This window comes from Pecten maximus, chromosome 4 (genome assembly GCF_902652985.1).
Source record: "Pecten maximus chromosome 4, xPecMax1.1, whole genome shotgun sequence".
NCBI lineage: Eukaryota > Metazoa > Mollusca > Bivalvia > Pectinida > Pectinidae > Pecten > Pecten maximus.
In genome coordinates, this window is record NC_047018.1 from 44,261,181 (window position 1) to 44,283,709 (window position 22,529).

The 22,529-nt window shown below is 35.8% G+C and overlaps 2 protein-coding genes and 1 long non-coding RNA gene across 5 annotated transcripts in view; 1 reads left to right on the forward strand and 2 right to left on the reverse strand.

Moving 5' to 3' along the window:
* Positions 1-619: 619 nt before the first annotated feature.
* On the reverse strand, positions 620-8,763 carry LOC117326195 (RWD domain-containing protein 3-like). 2 transcript variants are annotated; one of them, XR_004532438.1, is made up of 6 exons: positions 8,650-8,763; positions 6,869-6,976; positions 5,368-5,861; positions 3,752-3,867; positions 2,077-2,970; positions 620-2,017 (listed from the first exon to the last, which is right to left on the reverse strand). XR_004532438.1 is itself a non-coding variant. In XM_033882844.1 (5 exons), exons 2-5 carry the CDS (start codon positions 6,957-6,959, stop codon positions 2,847-2,849), a joined length of 825 nt encoding a protein of 274 aa, XP_033738735.1. In that variant the 5' UTR covers positions 6,960-6,976; positions 8,650-8,763; the 3' UTR covers positions 620-2,846. The 2 variants fall into 2 exon arrangements, 1 of the variants encoding a protein (XP_033738735.1); XM_033882844.1 differs by having other exon boundaries at positions 620-2,970.
* A 52-nt stretch (positions 8,764-8,815) lies between these two features.
* LOC117326193 (YTH domain-containing protein 1-like) overlaps positions 8,816-22,529 on the forward strand; it is a 35,564-nt gene continuing 21,850 nt past the window's right edge. For both annotated transcript variants that reach the window (XM_033882840.1, XM_033882841.1), the window contains exons 1-9: positions 8,816-9,006; positions 11,896-11,994; positions 12,187-12,462; positions 13,312-13,428; positions 18,150-18,344; positions 19,073-19,288; positions 19,829-19,977; positions 20,444-20,498; positions 20,988-21,105. In XM_033882840.1, the coding sequence (XP_033738731.1) occupies positions 8,979-9,006; positions 11,896-11,994; positions 12,187-12,462; positions 13,312-13,428; positions 18,150-18,344; positions 19,073-19,288; positions 19,829-19,977; positions 20,444-20,498; positions 20,988-21,105 (1,253 nt within the window). In that variant the 5' untranslated portion in view covers positions 8,816-8,978. The remainder of the gene's footprint in view (positions 9,007-11,895; positions 11,995-12,186; positions 12,463-13,311; positions 13,429-18,149; positions 18,345-19,072; positions 19,289-19,828; positions 19,978-20,443; positions 20,499-20,987; positions 21,106-22,529) is intronic.
* LOC117326199 lies at positions 16,059-16,500 on the reverse strand. Its single transcript, XR_004532439.1, has 2 exons — positions 16,431-16,500; positions 16,059-16,275 (listed from the first exon to the last, which is right to left on the reverse strand). It is a non-coding gene; the product is annotated as an uncharacterized LOC117326199 (long non-coding RNA).

Here is a 22,529-nt window from a genome sequence, read left to right on the forward strand (position 1 = left end):
GCATTTTATAATGCTGAGTCAGCATTTTTGCTGGGTGTGTGAATTTTAGTGATCAAGTGTTAATTTGAATGAATGTGTAAGTATTGAGTTATTAGTATTTACTGAATGTAAAAATGAAATTGTGTGTGTAAATGTAAGATCTTACATCAGTATGTATTTGTGTCATGTTCCAATTTTCATCAAATTTAATATATTCACCGGATTCATAGAAAAAGACTTGTATAGGCTTGCCTGTTGTCTAAGCTAATCCTTTGTACCATTAGTGCAATAAAATTTGTTAAAATAAATAAAAAAAACCCAAGAAAACCTCTGTCAGATTCATTGTATTTACCAGATAACCACAAGAAATTCATTTTTGTAATCAATTCTTATCAATGGGGTATATATATAGTTTAAATTTCTTTTAATTTGCATATTATTATTACACTTTACAGTTCTGTCAAAGCTGAATACATTTTCTGTATGAAGGTCATCAAAGGTCACAGGTCAAAGAGGTTATCAATTTATATCAATGTGGTGTCCTTTTTGTTTGCATATTTAATAACACTATTAAATTATGTCAAATGTCAATATGTAGATCAACAAAGGTCATGGGTCAAATAAGTATTCATTTCATATCAATGTTGTATACTTTTTATTTGCATATCTTATACACTATCATATTATGACATTAATCAGACAAAGGTCAATATAGGGTCACCAAAGGTCAAAATGGTCATCAATTCTTAGCAATAAACTTTGGGTGTATATTTGTATAACCATCCACATGCACATGGGACAACCTGGCCAATGCATTCTTCAGCAATATCATTAAAATGATTTCCCATTACTATGGAAGCCAACCAAATATCTCAATCTTTTGCAGCAAAGGTTTCAATCCACCAGTTTCCACCCGGTATCCATTGCTATTTCAAAAATATTATGTTCAAATTAAACCTAGCAAGTGACTCCCTCTTCAATAGAAATACCCAATATGTCTGACTAAAGTGCTTCACCTCAACTACAGCACTAGTTCGGCAAACCGTTGTCCAAAGTAATAGGAAGCATGTACTCAAAATCTTTACATAGTAATGAAGGTGTTCGGAGGAGGGACAAACATATCTATGACTGTGATGAGTTGATGTCCCTTTAGCAGTCGACTGCATCAACCACTGAAGATTCAAAATTCTTTGTACGCGCCCTCTCACCCTCCATCTACATATTAGACACCATATGCATCCTCTTATAATATAAAAGTCACTTAATGTACCACAGGACACAGGTAAACCCCCATCTCTTAAATCCTGATGGAAACTCAACAAAGCCCCAAATCTGTTCAAAACAAACCACCGCTAGGACAGGCAAACCCATGGCCTTTTACAAAGATCCTTTCCTAACCTGCTGGTAGCCGTGTTGGAAATGACAATTTTCAGCAGATGAAGGGCCTTCATTCTATAGAGATCCAAAATGGAACACATGCCTCTTGGAGAGAAGAGGTGCCCAGAGGGGGCACCCTGTGCTAATTACAACACCATAAGGATTTCAATATCTGTTTTGATTGTCTCAATTTATTCCTATGCAGGGGACTTGATCAAGTATCTAGAAGATATGATAGCAAAGTTGTAAGATGTTTTCGATATAGAACAGCTTTCTGAACACCAATCATATTGTATTCAACAATAGCACTGTTATTTGGAAGCTTTTACACTGATGGCGTCATAACTTAAGTGGCTACAAATAGCTATCACACAGTGCATAGATGTAAGTCACAGATAAAATAATTACAGACATCAATATTATCTTACTTCAATGTGGTTAAAGGTGAACAAGATGGCCAATAGGCAATATATAATATGCAAATAACAGCGAGTGTAGTCTACAATCACACCAGCACCAAACGTTAACATCTCCATATCGAGGCTTGACCACTTTAAGTCTACGATCACACCAGTACTGTATGTAACACCTCCATATAGAGGCCTGACCACTTAGGTTGTAGTCTACGATTACACAAGTACTGTATGTAATAATATAACACCTCCATATAGAGGCTTGACCACATGTAGTCTACGATCTCACCTGCACAGTATTTAACACCTCCATATAGAGGCTTGACCACATGTAGTCTACGATCTCACCTGCACAGTATTTAACACCTCCATATAGAGGCTTGACCACATGTAGTCTGCAATCTCACCTGCACAGTATTTAACACCTCCATATAGAGGCTTGACCGCATTTAGTCTGCGATTTCACCTGCACAGTATTTAACACCTCCATATAGAGGCTTGACCGCATTTAGTCTACAATCTCACCTGCACAGTATTTAACACCTCCATATAGAGGCTTGACCACATGTAGTCTACGATCTCGCCAGCACTGAATACGTAAACACCTCCATAGAGAGGCTAATTGACCATGTGTAGTCTGCAATTTTGCTAGCACAGTATATAAACATGCTTAAATAGAGACTTGACTATCAGTCGACTAACTGATTGTTGTCACGCACTTTCACACTGCACTGTTTGGACGAGAAAAACCAAACCGACAGCTCACCACCTATATTTCAACAATATAAAACCAAAAAAACAATTCATTTTCATACTTTGTGGATTTTATAGCTGAAAAAAGAAGCTCCAGTCAGGCCCCGTACATGTTTATTGGTAGATTCCAAACAGGCCCTGTACATGTATTTTCATTGGAAAGTTCCGGAAAGGACCCGAACTTAGATGCTCCCTGCATAGGCGTCGTGGCAAACTGCTGAATGCTATAAAGAATTAATGTAGGTCCATTTTACATCTAATGATAAAATCTTTTTAAAAGAATTGTAAACACTAATGTTAAAATTCAGGAAGGTCCAATATTGTTTATGGGTGGAAGCCCTGAAGGGTCTGTACAAAGTTGTGGAACAGATCTTCATGTCCTGTCTCAGTAAACACATTCTGTAGTTCTCTAGGTGTCTCACAGTCCTTTACTTCAAATTCTGTAAACCTGTCAATATAAAAAAAATCCAGTTCATTCTCAAACATTTTTGAGGATTTTTATAGAAGTGGGCCTATATTACTCACCTGTTTATATAATATTTTAGTAAAACTTTTGTGGGAACATAAAATTCACTAAAATGGGAAGAATGTTCACTAAGCAGCACAATAAGGACATGTCACACACTACTAATATGTACCTCGCTAGGACCAAACCAGAGCAGGCAATTAACAACGACGAGACTAGAAAATGTCTGTAAGACATAAATGCCCCCGCTGCCACTTGACACCCCGAAACACAGTTTGGTGAGGATCACATCAGCGATTCCTGAGATTAGCTAGTTACATTGCATCAGGACGGGACATGACGGGACGGACATGGTTAACACTATATGCCCCCAATTTCATGGTGGGGGTACAAAATTTGCTGAGAAAAGCACCATCATTATTGACCATAGCAGTGCTAATATAGTACCTGAACTGCTGTTGTGATGTCGTTGTTCTAACATTGTTTTTACTATTCTTATTCGTTATCCTACATTAACAGGGGTCTGTTTCATCAATATCCCTTAAATTAAGGAAATTCATTAACTTAAAATTTTCGATCGGAAAGCATTACAGAATTTAAGGAAGGTTCTTTAACTAACATTTTTTTCCTTCTAATCTGTAATGCTTTAAATTTCCTATGGAAAATTCCAAGTTAAGGAATTCACTTTAGTTAGAAATATTGATGAAAATGGGACCTGGACTACTAATCTAAGTAAAGTATCTTTGATACGAGGATGTAGTACCTTTTACTGGATGAGCTACTCTTCTGTTCACATAGAACTCTCATCATTTTTTCCTTGCAGCTTCGTCCCCGAGAGTCTACATCCACACAGACACTCTTCTGTCGTATAATGAAGTCCTGTAGGCATAACATAAAGCCTGATTAATTCCTGTAACCCCAGTAAGATAAAGCCTGATTAATTCCTGTAACCCCAGTAAGATAAGGCCTGATTAATACCTGTAACCCCAGTAAGATAAAGCCTGATTAATTCCTGTAACCCCAGTAAGATAAAGCCTGATTAATACCTGTAACCCCAGTAAGATAAAGCCTGATTAATTCCTGTAACCCCAGTAAGATAAAGCCTGATTAATTCTTGTAGCTCCAGTAAGATACAGCCTGATTAATTCCTGATTAATTCCTGTAACCCCAGTAAGATAAAGCCTGATTAATTCCTGTAACCCCAGTAAGATAAAGCCTGATAAATTCCTGTTACCTCAGTAAGATGAAGCCTGATTAAATCCTGTAACCCCAGTAAGATAAAGCCTGATTAATTCTTGTAGCTCCAGTAAGATACAGCCTGATTAATTCCTGTAATCCCAGTAAGATAAAGCCTGATTAATACCTGTAACCCCAGTAAGATAAAGCCTGATTAATTCCTGTAACCCCAGTAAGATAAAGCCTGATTAATTCCTGTAACCCCAGTAAGATAAACCCTGATTTATTCCTAATTAATTCCTGTAACCCCAGTAAGATAAAGCCTGATTAATTCCTGTAACCCCAGTAAGATAAAGCCTGATAAATTCCTGTAACCCCAGTAAGATAAAGCCTGATTAAATCCTGTAACCCCAGTAAGATAAAGCCTGATTAATTATTGTAGCTCCAGTAAGATACAGCCTGATTAATTCCTGTAATCCCAGTAAGATAAAGCCTGATTAATTCCTGTAACCCCAGTAAGATAAAGCCTGATTAATTCCTGTAACCCCAGTAAGATAAACCCTGACTAATTCCTGAATAATTCCTGTAACCCCAGTAAGATAAAGCCTGATTAATTCTTGTAGCTCCAGTAAGATAAACACTAAATAATTCCTGTAACCCCAGTAAGATAAAGCCTGATTAATTCCTGTAACCCCAGTAAGATAAACACTAATTAATTCCTGTAACCCATGCAAGATAAAGCCTGACCGATTATATATATAATTACTGATTAATTCCTGTAACCCCAGTATATATGATACACTCTGATTAATTCCTGTAACCCCAGTAAGATATAGCCTGACTGATTCCTGTAGCTACAGTACAATACAATAAAACTGGTGAATTCTGTAGCTCCCACCTGTCTATACAATACTGACTCCCTTTACCCTCTCTGCTATAACCCATCCTGTAAATACAAAACTTACTCTCCTTATATTTTAGTTAGCCTCTCCACTATTCCATATTCACTCGGTCAATTGATCTTTAAAACTTGAGTAAAATCATGATCCTGAAGATTGCTCAATGTGCCAAAAATCCTCATTTTTAGTACTTTAGAAGGAACAATTTTGAAAACTCTTATTATTAATTAACAATCTAGGTACAATGTATTTGTTTTATCAGAAAAAAAGACAAGTGTACATGTACAGACATCCAGCTACTTACCTTGATTTTTGATTGTGGACCTTGCAATAAGATTAATATCAGCTTTCCTTGGAACAGAAGTTTTCCTTCAAGTCCAAGCTCTGTGCTCCAATTCTGAATTGTTTTCACATACTTATTTCTTGCTCGCATATGATCAAGCTGCAAAAGAGCAGTCCATATTTCTGATTGGCTTCCAATTTGAAAGGTTCCATGTAACATGGCACCTGATTGGTCAGTGAATTCACTGTGTGTTTTGTCTATGTATTCTTGTGCAAATGATATAAGGTCAGCCAGCATGGCTTGTCCTTGTAAAGACTGTGCCAGAAGGGACGTTTCTTGTCTAAGCTTACTCAGCTGATCACGACGTAAGTAGGCACTCATAATGGAGATCTGTGGTACAATATTGGGATATTCAGAACTCAGGTAAAATGTAACACATATCTCTGGGGCTGTGACCCGGTCTCCACTTTCAACTGGGTTAGGCCTTAGCTTCAAGGCTAATTTGTGAAATCCATCTGAAAATGATAATTAAGTCCATATCAAATTGCTTGTGAACACATATGCCTCTTTCTTTACTTTAATGGAAATAGAACTTTATGCAAATTTTAGTCATGTCAAAATTTGGGAGGAAATTACAATAGGTTCAATACAACACAAAAGTTTAACCCTAAAAATATATTTCAATGCAAATCATCGGCATTATATGACTATTTGTGAATGAAACTTCACTGCAAAGCTTATTTGCCAAATTTGTTGAGAAAGTTTCGTACCTGACGTTATTACATATGTACCACCCTCCAAAAGTTTGAGCTCTTTTTATTTTTCAAATTGCATATTTAAGAAATTCTATCATGATCTACATTTTAAACGTAACTTTTAGTCTTATTTATACAGTCAGTTATTTATTTCATATGTTGGTATTTATTAAAAACATTTTTATGCACTGGGTGTCATTTCATGTATTTCTGTGAGAATCAGTGTATAGGCTTTCGACAATGGAGCATCCTTGATTAGAAAACAGTCAGTATATAACAAAAAGAAATTAATGAAGGACATTAAAATGATACCTATAAGTTCCAAACATTAAAATGATACTCATAAGTTCAAAACATTCTTTTCTAATCTATCGTATTTAACTTTATGAGCACAGTGTGTTACAAAAACACAAAATAATACCATTTACGGGAAAAAGTTTCCTTTTGAAATCTGGGTGGATTTACATAAGCCTTTGGAGCAAAAATAATCCAGAGTCTTTGGTTAAAAGGCTGAAGTTTATATTAGCAGATCAGTGAGGCAAATAGCTTTCTAAATGCTTCTATTAGCTCTAGCATCCTCTTGTCATCAAAGAAAGTGGGGATGAACTTATAGGGGAATGTGCACTTATAAGGTCAAATAAGGTGTTAGTAATTGCGAACATATGTCCATTATCTTGTCTATTTGTCAAGACTACCAAATGATTGATATCGTTGGGACAAGTTCTGTGTTAACAAAATCAACAATAGGTTACAATATATTCACTGACCAGAAATGTCCACTTCACACTCGCCAGGAAGACAGTAAACGGACTGGAGAACATCTAACTCCTCCCTCAGCATCTCCATCTCGCTACTCATACTTCACACTACAGGAACTGAAATACATAAAGTTACAGTCGCCTACTGTAGGGTAGCTTATTATACTTCACACTACAGGAACAGAAATACATAAAGTTACAGTCGCCTACTGTAGGGTAGCTTATTATACTTCACACTACAGGAACAGAAATACATAAAGTTACAGTCGCCTACTGTAGGGTAGCTTATTATACTTCACACTAAAGGAACTGAAATACATAAAGTTACAGTCGCCTACTGTAGGGTAGCTTATTATACTTCACACTACAGGAACAGAAATACATAAAGTTACAGTCGCCTACTGTAGGGTAGCTTATTATACTTCACACTACAGGAACAGAAATACATAAAGTTACAGTCGCCTACTGTAGGGTAGCTTATTATACTTCACACTACAGGAACAGAAATACATAAAGTTACAGTCGCCTACTGTAGGGTAGCTTATTATACTTCACACTACAGGAACAGAAATACATAAAGTTACAGTCACCTACTGTAGGGTAGCTTATTATACCTCAAAGTACATGAACAGAAATAAATAAAGTTACAGCCTCCTACTGTAGGATAGCTGATCAATGTTCATGATCCCACCTCATGTTAACTGTTTCCTGCCGTGTGATTTATGATCATGACACCCTACAGGAACTAAAACACACAAAGTTACACTTAGTCTTCTAATGTATGGTGTCTGATCATATCTCACACAACAGGAAATGATCTACAAAAAAGCTTTCAATGTCCCTTGTAGATCAGGGAAGAATATTTTTAACAATTAACATAGGTAGCTCTGTGGGCCACAATAGTCTGTACAATTGTATTTCAACACATATATGGAACAATGTACATATGTGACATGTGTAGTCTATATCACAGGGAATTGGCACGATTTTCCAAATGATAGTCCATATGTATGTATTATAGTCATTATAATACATATATATATGGACTATCTTTCGGAAAATCGTCCCTGTGGTCTATATAGGGTCATTCAGGCAGACCTCAAACTGGTAAGAACAGTAGATTAGGCCACGTCCATTGGAGCAAAGTCTTAATTGACTTAGGTTAAGTAGGGTTAGATATTAAAAAAACAAAAAAAACAAAACTGAGGAGCTGATAACTATTGATGCATTCACAGTGAGAATTATTTGATCTTAATTTTGGTACAAGACATAGAGAATTTGGTAAAAAATAAATAAGGATTTATTGACTTTTAAATGCTTCCAATTGCACAGTGATATAATCAAACCACCGAAGCCAGACCACCAGTGGGAGGGGCTAAACTGGACATAGTGACATCACTTATCACTGGCTATTTTTTTCAATAATATAAGACTAGACTATGTATTATGAGACATGTCCCTGTGGTTTGACAGAAGATATGCTAATTAACATAATGGTGAATAATTGCACATTATACATCTTTCAAAGTAAGGTTTCTGAAGGATTTGAGTAAGATGCATAGCAATCGGATTTCTGCTGCCCTGTAGGCATAGAACTGCACTAAGAGGTACCAGTGAGGTATGTCTACTGCAGAACTTCTACTTGCTCTAGTGGTTTTGTTATCTAGCACTGCCCAGACTTTGCCTACTGTAGTTGTACTTTATGCATATATACCGGAATGATGTCTTTCATTACTTTTCCAGATACATTCATTTTGAATAGTACTTTAACTTAGATTTTTCAGTATTACCATTTCCTATTATTTTCTCAAGTGCTATTCTTCATCTGTCAGGAGTCGATGTCCTTATGCGTCTTGTAAGTATTGGGACGAAAACCCTTCGTATACTCTCTGCAGTTATCTACTAAATACGATACAAAAATGATATGCAGACCGAATGGAAAATCTCGCGAGATGTGACGAGAGTTGGATAGTTTACGCAGCCATATTGAAATCCGTGAGCTAATCTGCAATTTCTTTGTTTATGCTTGACGGTTTTTACATATTTTAGAAGCTGCAGTACTGAAGTGCATGTTGTCGCCTACTGAATTGCTTAGCTTTCAGGCCGAAGGAAGCGCGCAATGGATGTCGATATGGGAGACACTAAAGGTAAATCCCACAATGAAGCTCGCTGTGGCTGATAATGATTCCATGAAATATTATCCGCGTGCCTCTTGAAAATGGGCCCGTGGGAAAATCGTTATTTACCTTCACGGAGCAATACTTGAAATTTCATTTATCCACGAGGCTTAACAATGTTTTCCTTGTACTTGTATATTTTGTCTATTTACTAATTCCGTACTGCGACTGCAACCGTCTCCCTCCTGGGTTTTACCGGGTGACGCATTGAAGTGAACAGTTTTCTTTTTTTTTGACGATTTTATTGTTTTTTACACCTTCTGAAAAACGGCGATTTAGTATGCTGAAAAAAAAGGCAAAAACGTTTCAATACAGGTTGTTTAAACTAACCAAAACAGATGCGGTTTTCAATAACCATATGCATACCAAAATCCGAAATTTTGATGTTTTATATAAAATATACAAATTATATGAAATAAATGATCAAAAGAAGTCTCACAAAATCGACACTGACGCGACTTTCAGAGAGAGTTCCAAACCTGTTGCCAGTATAATGGTCAAAAGATAGACATTGGAGTGTATGCAGTATTCCCTGTAGTGCCCGTGTTATTGCTATAGTATATAGAGCTATTGTTTAGTAATACCAAAGTGACGGAAAACAATTTTTGTTAAAAATGCAGGGATGTCAGGGTGAGAAAAATATGTTTGAAAGCACTCGTCCAAGGGGACAAGTGCCTCATGGGAACCACTCGTCCCTGAACTAGAATCACTCGTCCCTCCGACTTCAATTAAAAAACACACACACAAAACATGTGTAAATATGTTTTCAAAAAAATGTTTTGATCATTACTAGTTTTAATTATACAATTTGAATTGCACTTTTGTGAAAATTTCCTAAAAATAATGAGTCAGTATGTCGTTCGCTTCGCCATGGACTAACAGGAACTAACAAGTCGGTTCTAATCAGAAAAACCTTTTTTCCGGATTTTGTGTTAACTAAAGTTCAATCATGTGTTTGCCTGTGATACTTTTTAATATTAGGTATTAGAATACACAAAAACGAGAGATAAAAGTGTACAGAAGTGTGACTCGCTTGTTATCAAATATTGTCATTCTGAGTGCCGTTAAAAATTGTCGTAATTGATACGATACCGGGTCCGGATTTATTTCTATCATTTACCTGTATTAGTCTCGCCCTTCTTGATCACATAAACGCATCAGTATCGCATAGACGCTTCTGCAGAGCAATCGCGATGAGAGGGCTCACTGCTCGATGAAACGATTTTAAGTATGATTTAATCCTAATTTGTTTAGAAAATTCTATAGAATTCGTGGAATAAATGCCAAAGGCAATATGTATCAACATGATTTATTTATTATTTTCTTTTGAAATTTACTCGTCACCAGGGACAAGTGCACGACGACATCCACTCGTCTCCAGCCAAATTTTACTCGTCCAGGACGAATGCTTTTTTTGCACCCTGGATGTTTATGAATAGGTTAGGGAAAACCCCCAACTTGTGTATTATATAGTCAAAATCGATTATTAAAAGTTAAACAGTAAATTTTGAAATATGTTATTTAATGGTGATTTAATCTATGACAAGGTGAATAATATTTTACTAAAATATGTTTACTGAAAGCATTGTGTGTCTAGAAACTTGTACTGAAAGCATTGTGTGCCTAGAAACTTGATGTTACACTACCGGTAGTACTACATTAATATTTGTACTCTCCAATGTGCAAATAAATTTTATTTTTGCATTTGTATGATAATTATTGATATGTCATGATCATAACTTAATAAATGTGGTGTGGACAAAATTTTAATTTCTAATTTTTAATAAAAGTTAATTTTGGAGCCGCTCAGCGATTTTGACTTGGACATGTGGTTTTCCTCAACCTGATAACTGTTTGAACACATTGCAATCAATTAGGTTTCAAAACATTAGAGCTATGACTACTTCATTAACTGAAAAAATTCTTGGTTAAACATTGTATTTTGTGTCTGTATCATGGTACATATTGCACAAGTTAGTTTTGGCTGGGGACAACTGAATGTCGTCGTGCACTCGTCCCTGGTGATGAGTAAATTTCAAAAGAAAATAATAAATAAATCATGTTTATAGCTATTGTCTTTGGCGTTTATTCCACGGAGTCTCTAGCATTTTCTAACCAAATTAGGATTAAATCATACTTAAAAGTTAGTTCCATTAAAGTCATTGCTCTGCAGAAGCATCTACGTGATACTGATGCGTCTATGTGATCAAGAAGGGCGAGACTAATACAGGTAAATGACAGAAATAAATCCGGACCGGGTATCATATCAATTACAACAATTTTTAACGACACTCAGAATGACAATATTTGAACACTATTGATCAGTCACACTTCTATACACTTTTATATAAGTTTTTTGTGTATTCTATCTCGTTTTGTGTATACACGATTAAACTTTATTTAAAAACATCCGGAAAAAGGTTTTACTGATTAGAACCGACTTGTTAGTTCCTGTAAGGGCATGGTCATGGCAAAGTGAACGATATACTGACTTGTTTTTTATGAAATGTTCACAAAACTGCAGTTCAAATTGAATATTTGCAACTAGTAATGATTAAAACATTGAAAACATATTTACACAGGTTTTGTGTGTGTGCTTTTTTTTTTAATTGAAAATTAGAGGTCAGAGGGACGAGTGATTCTAGTTCAGGGACGAGTGGTTCTAATGAGACACTCGTCCCCCTTGGACAAGTGCTTTCAAGAATATTTTTCTCGTCCTGACAAGATTTGTGGAGATACTCAGCTCTAAATACACACACCTACCATGACTATATGTTTGATAATCAGTTTGTAATCTCCTTTAAGGTATAACTTGTTTATCCAATGTTGTATATATAACAGCTATTATTTCCATTCCAGGTGGAGAGGCTGTGGAAGTAAATGTTTTGGATGATATACTGGATGGCCATGTTGATGATGAGCTTACTGCTGAAATAGGAGAACAGGACAAAACTCCAGGTAAGTTAGAGCTCAGACCCCCACCCCTTCCTTTTGAGGTCACAACCAATAGCAAAAACCTGCAAAAATCACTTGCATTTATAACAAATCTTTAAATGTGCGAGAGTCAAGTAAAAGCCCTTTCCCCAGTCTTTCTATTCCACAGGTTACTGTACAGTGTTTTTATTAACAGAATGATTCTTTGAATTGTAGCAAAGAAACCTGTGAAGAGCAAACCAAAGCCAGCATCTGCAAAGGCAAAAGTGGTCAAGCCAAAGGCAAAAGTGGCCCGTCCTGTCAAGAAAGAAACAACACAGAAAACTTTTAATGTCAAAAAAGAAGATGCTGCTGCATCTGTGCCAACTGAACAAAACACAGCTGACTCTCTGGATGTCATTGAAAGCAAGGAACCAAAGTCATCAAGCAAGGGGACTTCACAGAAATCAGCCGCAGCAAAGAGTAAAGAAGATGTCACAGAGACAAATAAAGGTAGAATAATTGACCATACAGTTAATTTCATAATTGTTTGGGCGACTAAACAGTTCATAATACAGTGGATTCCACTTACAATATCAGATATATTAAAATACTTTTTCCATGTACCGAATCTTCACTACATAAAGTAAAAGAAAATATCCTGTTCATTATGATATGGTCCAACATGAGTCCTGGTTATTATATTTTTACTGACCTGAATTAATTTTGTAAGATGTAACGACAGGTACGTTTAGGTCATTTTTGACACCTGGACAAGTCATTAGTGTCACTAATTATTGCCAGAAGCTTCGAGCTCCAAGGCCAGGAGAAAAGATGTAAATTAGTACCCAACTAATTAAATATGTTTTATATCAGTTCATAATATTTGTATAATGTTTTGTGTTCATCTCTTTCTACACTTATAGTCTTATCATGATGGGCCCCAACTTCCAGTTCAAGAGGCATATAATTACTTGCTCGGTTATTATGATATCTTAATATAAAATACTTAATAAACGGGCTCCACTGTATAAATACATGGGGCTGATCATACAGTTTAAAGTTTACTGTTTGGAAGACCATTTTGTTAACAAAATAAAGATGTTAAGGAGATTATGCATTATTTTTTTCCCCACTGCATATCTGTTTTTAGATATATTTTTTTTTTACATTTTTATAAGGAAAATACCAGCATGTAATGTGTTTTTCTTGCTGCATTGTTCATTTTGGATACATCAGGGCCATCATAAAAAGGTGTGGAAGTGTGTAACATACTGGAAGTAAAATACTAAGGTGCAGAACTATGATTTTTGTAGGTCACTGATATCTAATCTATATATTCCTGTCACCTTTCTACAACAGAACCAAAAGAGAAGACTGCTCCTGTTAAAGTAGTGAAGAAAGCTGTCAAACGGCCTGCAAAGAGTAAAACTGTAGTGAAAGCAGAAAAACCGAAGATTATAGAGGAGACTGTGTCAGGTACAGTAGGAACATTGTGACACCTAAATCTGTAAAGATCACAGATGTGACATCTATACCTGTAAAGATCACAGATGTGACACCTAAATCTGTAAAGATCACAGATGTGACATCTATACCTGTAAAGATCACAGATGTGACATCTAAATCTGTTAAGATCACAGATGTGACATGTATACCTGTAAAGATCACAGATGTGACATCTATACCTGTAAAGATCACAGATGTGACATCTAAAACTGTAAAGATCACAGATGTGACATCTATACCTGTAAAGATCACAGATGTGACATCTAAATCTGTAAAGATCACAGATGTGACATCTATACCTGTAAAGATCACAGATGTGACATCTATACCTGTAAAGATCACAGATGTGACATCTAAACCTGTAAAGATCACAGATGTGACATCTAAATCTGTAAAGATCACAGATGTGACATCTAAACCTGTAAAGATCACAGATGTGACATCTACACCTGTAAAGATCACAGATGTGACATCTAAATCTGTAAAGATCACAGATTTGACATCTATACCTGTAAAGATCACAGATGTGACATCTATACCTGTAAAGATCACAGATGTGACATCTATACCTGTAAAGATCACAGATTTGACATCTAAACCTGTAAAGATCACAGATGTGACATATAGACCTGTAAAGATCACAGATGTGACATCTATACCTGTAAAGATCACAGATGTGACATCTATACCTGTAAAGATCACAGATTTGACATCTAAACCTGTAAAGATCACAGATGTGACATATAGACCTGTAAAGATCACAGATGTGACATCTATACCTGTAAAGATCGCAGATGTGACATATAAACCTGTAAATATCACAGATGTGACATCTATACCTGTAAAGATCACAGATTTGACATCTAAACCTGTAAAGATCGCAAATGTGACATATAAACCTGTAAATATCACAGATGTGACACCTATACCTGTAAAGATCGCAGATGTGACATATAAACCTGTAAATATCACAGATGTGACATCTATACCTGTAAAGATCACAGATTTGACATCTAAACCTGTAAAGATCACAGATGTGACATATAAACCTGTAAATATCACAGATGTGACACCTATACCTGTAAAGATCGCAGATGTGACATATAAACCTGTAAATATCACAGATGTGACACCTATACCTTTAAAGATCACAGATGTGACATCTAAACCTGTAAATATCACATATGTGACATATAAACCTGTAAAGATCACAGATGTGACATCTATACCTGTAAAGATCACAGATGTGACATCTATACCTGTAAAGATCACAGATGTGACATCTAAATCTGTAAAGATCACAGATGTGACATCTATACCTGTAAAGATCACAGATGTGACATCTTTACCTGTAAAGATCACAGATGTGACATCTATACCTGGAAAGATCACAGATGTGACACCTATACCTGTAAAGATCACAGATGTGACATCTACACCTGTAAAGATCACAGATGTGACATCTAAACCTGTAAAGATCACAGATGTGACATCTAAACCTGTAAAGATCACAGATGTGACATATAAACCTGTAAAGATCACAGATGTGACATCTAAACCTGTAAAGATCACAGATGTGACATCTATACCTGTAAAGATCACAGATGTGACATCTAAACCTGTAAAGATCACAGATGTGACATCTATACCTGTAAAGATCACAGATGTGACATCTACACCTGTAAAGATCACAGATGTGACATATAAACCTGTAAAGATCACAGATGTGACATCTATACCTGTAAAGATCACAGATGTGACATCTAAATCTGTAAATATCACATATGTGACATATAAACCTGTAAAGATCACAGATGTGACATCTATACCTGTAAGATCACAGATGTGACATCTATACCTGTAAAGATCACAGATGTGACATCTTAATCTATACCTGTAAAGATCACAGATTTGTAGTGTTGGGAAATCGGTTGAAAATCATAATCGATCATTGGTTGGAATCGGATACCCTATTCGATCCGATAATCGGTGAAATAATCGGTTTACTTTTCCAATGCATTTATAACTTTAATATCTTTAAAATTCCATTGAATATTAGTAACTTAGCATGGAAATAAACTGTTTTCAGTTATCTGCCTTTGTTTACTTTATTTTGTGTTGTATGTGTACTGTATGCTTCACCCCCTCTGTAGTATGTGAAACATAACTTCCTGTTGAACATGATAAAGTCTCTAATATGTTAATGACACTTTATGAATCACTTAACCAGTTCCTTTAAGCACTATAGAAAAGGGGTGTTCCAACTTTATATGTTTTTGGGATTTGAGGATTTCTCAAAATAATTTTAATTACTGATCATGAGGACACATCAATCACAAAAAGCTACAATCAAGAAAAACAATATTTTTATTAACAATGAAAACAGCTTAATTGAGCTATTAAACTGATAAACAATAACAATTTAGTATAACAGAGCAATAACTAAACATTCTTGACTAGACAATTGACAGTTTTTGACACACCATTTTTTTGACTAGAAAATAATAGTAAACATTTATTGAACATGTACAAGGGTGAAAAACTCACAAATGCAAATACAATACATGCACTCAAATCTCCCTGGAAATGATTGTTTTTAATGTCTTTGCAATTTGGCTACTGGGGTAGCTAGATACTAGTGGATAGTAGATAATGTTCTGTAAAATCCTGATACAACATCACATCTTTTGACAAATGCAGCCGATATTGTTGGTTGAACTAATTTTGTTTCAACTTTGTCTGATCGTGATTGTGTGGAATTTCCCGACGGTAATTTGTGTTCCCCGTCAATATGGGCTCTGAAATTCGTAGTATTTCCTGAAAACGACGGAAGAAAACATTAAGTTGATACTTGTTCAAAGATAATAAATATACAACTGACAAGCGTTCTAAACGGCTGATACAAGTTTGAGTTTACAAATGAAACACATGTTACGTCTGCTGTACGAGTTTGTTAGCTTGGTAGAACTTACCTGTATTTCTGTAAATCTTGCGGCATAGACGGCAAACAGCTTGCGTTGTATCCAAATTCTTTTTTGATAGTGGTTCATTATCATTAATTTCATAAAATCCGAAGAATTTCTAAACATCTGATTTCGTTTTGGAGCCTGGGTTTGGATATATTTCCCTTAGATTTTCTTCAGCGGCCGCCATCTTTGTACATTGTTTATGTTTTCGAGTTACGCCCCCTGACGGGCGCGTTCGATTACATATACTGAGGTTCGTTCGTTTCGGTACCTTTTTATATTTGTCGATGATCGATTGTTGATGTTTGCCATCGATCATCGGCATCGAGATGCTATAAACGATCGCTAATCGATCTTTACCGATCATCGTCCCAACACTACAGATTTGACATCTAAACTTGTAAAGATCACAGATGTGACATCTACATCTGTAAAGATCACAGATGTGACATATAAATCTGTAAAGATCACAGATGTGACATGTATACCTGTAAAGATCACAGATTTGACATCTAAACCTGTAAAGATCACAGATGTGACATCTAAATCTGTAAAGATCACAGATGTGACATCTATACCTGTAAAGATCACAGATGTGACATCTATACCTGTAAAGATCACAGATGTGACATCTATACCTGTAAAGATCACAGATGTGACATCTTAATCTGTAAAGATCACAGATGTGACATCTAAATCTGTAAAGATCACAGATGTGACATCTATACCTGTAAAGATCACAGATGTGACATCTATACCTGTAAAGATCACAGATGTGACATCTATACCTGTAAAGATCACAGATGTGACATCTTAATCTGTAAAGATCACAGATGTGACATCTAAATCTGTAAAGATCACAGATGTGACATATATACCTGTAAAGATCACAGATGTGACATATATACCTGTAAAGATCACAGATGTGACATCTATACCTGTAAAGATCACAGATGTGACATCTATACCTGTAAAGATCACAGATGTGACATCTATACCTGTAAAGATCACAGATGTGACATCTTAATCTATACCTGTAAAGATCACAGATTTGACATCTAAACTTGTAAAGATCACAGATGTGACATCTAAATCTGTAAAGATCACAGATGTGACATATAAATCTGTAAAGATCACAGATGTGACATGTATACCTGTAAAGATCACAGATGTGACATCTAAACCTGTAAAGATCACAGATGTGACATCTATACCTGTAAAGATCACAGATGTGACATCTAAATCTGTAAAGATCACAGATTTGACATCTAAACCTGTAAAGATCACAGATGTGACATCTAAATCTGTAAAGATCACAGATGTGACATCTAAACCTGTAAAGATCACAGATGTGACATCTACACCTGTAAAGATCACAGATGTGACATCTAAATCTGTAAAGATCACAGATGTGACATCTATACCTGTAAAGATCACAGATGTGACATCTAAATCTGTACAGATCACAGAGGAATCTGTGTTGGATATAGCAGGAACATTGTGCCATCTAAATCTGTAAAGATTGCAGACAAATCTATGTCGTGTATAGTAGAACCATATAATTTTGTGGGATCTAAAACTGTAAAAATTATGGAGGAAGTTGTGTTACAGGTACAGGCAAGTCCCACAGACTTTCTTGACCTGTTTTATTAGCAACCTTGCCACAATCTTGTTTTTAATTATGTAAAAGTAGATCCATCGTAATCGTTCATATTTATTTGGCAGATCCTATACCTATGGAGGAAGGAATTGAGAACCTGGCAGATGAATCTGACGACAAGCTGGACTTGTTGATGGAAGAGAGTGAGACACGGCCTGTGGAGCAATCGGTGGACCCAGTGGACACACAAGATTATGACACGCGTAGTGAGGCAGGAAGTAGTGCAGGGGACGTTACTTCATTCACTGATTCTGGCTCAGGTAGCACATATATTAATACTGGTCCACTTCATTTTCACTGTCATAGAGTCCTACTGTTACTGCATCTAATAGTGTTTGAAACTACCTTTTAAATCATTGATTCCACTTAGGTCCTAGTTTACGTAGTCACTTTTGTTTGCCAATACAATAATCAACACCTCTACCTAGATAATAATTTTCAATACAAGGGTTGTTATTTTAGCTAATCTGCCCAGAGGATGATGAGGTGACGCAGCATCCATCATCCCTAACTTTTTTTCTTGGAACAAATTCTTATCGTTGATGCCAAAAGTGGTCTTTTGAGCCAGTAGGATGCTGGGATGAGGGATTACAAGATTTTTTCAAATGGATGTCTTCGACCAACTTTCAAAGTCAAAGTGGTCATATATTTCAAAATCTTTTAAACAACTTCTCAATAGCCAAGATGCACATTGTAATGATATTGGGGCAGTAGTGTATTTGTTTAACATCTCTTTCATGCATGATGACAATTGTTAACAGTGAAGTCTTTTTTTTCAACATCATATTAATTTCAACTTAATGACTCAAACATTTCAACCCTTCTGATTGAAATAGTTGATGGCCATATTAGATAATTCTTTGGATTGATTTTGTTTGTCTCTTTTATTGAGTTATTGCCAAAGCCAGTCGTATGAAGGCGGGTTTTGGGAATGAGAATAATCAGTATATGCTTTGAGCGCTGATAACCAGTTTTCTAATGCTATCAGATGCCGAGATGAGGAGTGATGATGAAGGGCCAAGCATGAGAAAGAAAAAGAAACGAGGGATTTCTCCCATTGAATGGGATAGAAAGAGTGGCTATAAGGGCGAGGGAACAGAGCAAGGAGAAGAAGAAAAAGATTCTGAGGAGGAAGAGGAGGAAAACAAGAGCGGTGAAGAAAATGATAACAAGAGTGACAAATCTGATGACTCATCTCAGAGACGTAAGACATTAAATAAGCATGTAGTGTTTGATGGAAGAGTTGTTAAACAGTTTCTGTAGAGGATTTCATTGTTGAACAGTGCCGAACATTTCATTGTTTAACAATTCTGATAAAGCAGTTCCTTGTTAAACAGTTCAGATAGAGAACTTCATAAAGTATATTGTCACTAATTGAATTATTGATCCTTTGACAGAAAAGCACCAAAAAAAAGGAAACTTTGGTAATAATTTAATAGCAACCACATAATGAAAGATGAAGATAGTTCAAAATTAGACCAAACAATCTGTTGTTGTTACCTTCAACCTTCAAAGGGAAACCCCCCCCCCCAAAAAAATAGAAAATGTCAAAGTCTTGATTAGAGTGATTTAAGGATGTTCATTTGTAAGGCCTAACATGGACCTACAACATTTAACCTGGTTTACTCGCCAACAACCAGTCACTGAGCAGCAACGACCTAGTGTTTCAGTTGTTCGATGAAGGGGTACTACATTGGTCAGTAGATCTACCTAATTTGTACGATAATCTGGTCTCTTTCTGTAGGTATGTACTCGAAGTTAAAATACCTGTTCCGAGGAGCACGCTACTTCCTGATCAAGAGTAACAACCACGAGAATGTTGCTTTAGCCAAAGCCAAAGGTGTTTGGTCGACGCCTCCACAGAATGAGGCCAAGCTGAATCAGGCCTTCAGGGTAACATATAGTAGTCCATAGATTGTCAACATGTATACAGTTTATAATGAGTTAATCTTGTTTACCTTAATAATGAGTTAATCTTGTTTACCTTTTAAGCACAAATTCTACTTAAACCAACGTCACAGCAAGATCATTTCCAGTTATGTTTATTTTATCGTAAGTTTCGTAATAGCATTGGAATTGTTAGTTGTATCAGAGATAAAGTCATTGTTTCCAATCGCAGATGATTCAGACTGGATGTCATTTGTTTACACAGAAGTCATGTGTTATATAACATAGTGAAAACTGAGTGACAGTCATTGTTTGATATATGCATGTAATAAAAGAAGGTAAAAAAATATTCCATTTCATCATTACGTCCCTTATATTGAAAACAGAGTATAAAGCAGATTTTGTAAGTGAAATCAGTGGTATTACAGTCTGTCAACAATGAGTACCACATGATTTTTTGTCTTTATTTCAGAGCTGTGATAATGTGATACTGATCTTCTCAGTCAAAGAAAGTGGGAAATTTCAAGGTAATGCATGTTATTTTTTAGCTGAAAAGTTATTTTCGTCCATTTAAAAGGCAAATTGCTAATTAATGTTACACCTGCATAGACACTTGTTAAGACAGCCCTGACTTACTTCACTGGGAATTAGAAAATCAAAGTAAAAAGTTTACCAAGATTGTAGAATCTCTTTGTGGAGTGAGCACTGTAAATGATAATATTTGGGATGCAGTATATAAAACAACAAGGCCAGTTGGTAATGTTTCTTAAACTCCCATCCTTGGTCAAACTGACTTGTTGTAAATAGTCAAGACTACACCTCTTGACAAAGCCAAAAACAGTTTAAAGCTCCAAACTTCACTTTAGTTACTGGCAGGAGCATCCGTGTGACTGTCACTTGGACACACCTGATTATAGAACTCCATACCTAACTATGGTAGTTGCGAGATTTTGACCAGTTACATATATTCTTTTTTGATGTATGTGAATTGATGTATTCTGAAATTGGTTGTGTAGGGTTTGCTCGCATTGTTGAGGAATCAACTAAAGATCACCCACCTATCCGCTGGGTTTTGCCTCCTGGACTGAGTGCGAGAGCTTTGAGTGGCGTTTTCAAGCTAGACTGGATCAACAGGTATATCTTTACAATGAAATGTAGGAATTGTTTAAAAATATGATAATAATTTTGATATAACATGAATAAATTATAGTAGATCTGAGATGATTTTAAAGTTGTTATAGATGTGCTATTGATGTTTGATTAAAATGTCGTTTTTGACACAAACGTAAGTTTGAGTCTATGTCAGCGCTTTTGAGGTGTAGCTGACAAAATCTACGATGCCCTCTGGCGGATAGTGCCTTGGCCAATCTAACCGTTGCTTTACAGTAACTCCGTAATGCTATGCAGTAAATATTTGTAAATATCGTAAATATTCACGATAAAAAATGACATATAGTAAAGTTCAGCTATAAAAAAATTACCTTTTGTTTTGTTGACACAAACGTAGACACAAACGTAAGTTTGAGTCTATGTCAGCGCTTTTGAGGGCTCTGGCGGATACTGCTGTTGGCCAATCTAAACGTTGCTTTACAGTAACTCCGTAATGTTATGCAGTAAATATTTGTTTAACGTCGCGATAAAAAATGACATACAGTGAAGTTCAGCTATTAAAAAAAATCACCTTTTGTTTTGTTGTATTTTAGAAGCTGACAGGACAATGTGTTTTTTTTGGCATCTTCGTTCGCTCTGACACAACTTCCACTGCCACTTCACAATCATATTCTATCGCAAAAAAAAATAGTCCCGTGACTTACGGAGTCAAATGCAACACTGCAGTTTCGTTAGATATATGACAAAACAACAGAACCTCACAAATAGATAGTTTTCAAAGTATTTAATTTAAGTATGTTCTGTCGATGATACGTAAGAATATTTTTCCGCGTTGAACGCATTAGATTTCACGCGGAATGATACAATCGACTTTTCGCTGGCGCCATATTGCTGCTTACCTGTGACCCGGAAGAAAAATCTACTAACATCACGCTGAATTTTCATCATCGACATCTATGTGGTTTTTTTTCTTTGGTGGCATGTTCCTGAATGGGTTATAATATTGATAAAGTTTCGTCGGAATATCGTTGTTATTTTGTACATTGAAAAATCACTCATCCAGCATCCGATTTTGTCCGCCATCTTTCAGTAATGTAAACAATAATAAAAGAAAGAGTAGGTGATCAAACCCAACTTTGAATGTCATTTTCTCACTGAAATATTAACTTGCATGTGATTGATGTAGTCTGCAGATGGTTAGATTATATAGATGTTTTTTTACGAAAGAAAAAAAGTTGTCTATTCATCATGACAATATCACAACAACGGCAGTCGAGTACCATACGCATGTTTGCAAATAAAAAGTTAAATAAATTCTCACTGAATAGGGTTTCGAAATGTCAAATGGACTTGTGAATATTAATATTGACTTCGGATCTATTGATTATATCCTACGTAATGCACATGAAGTTTTTCGTTTACAGAACGCGTACCGCATTAACGTGGCT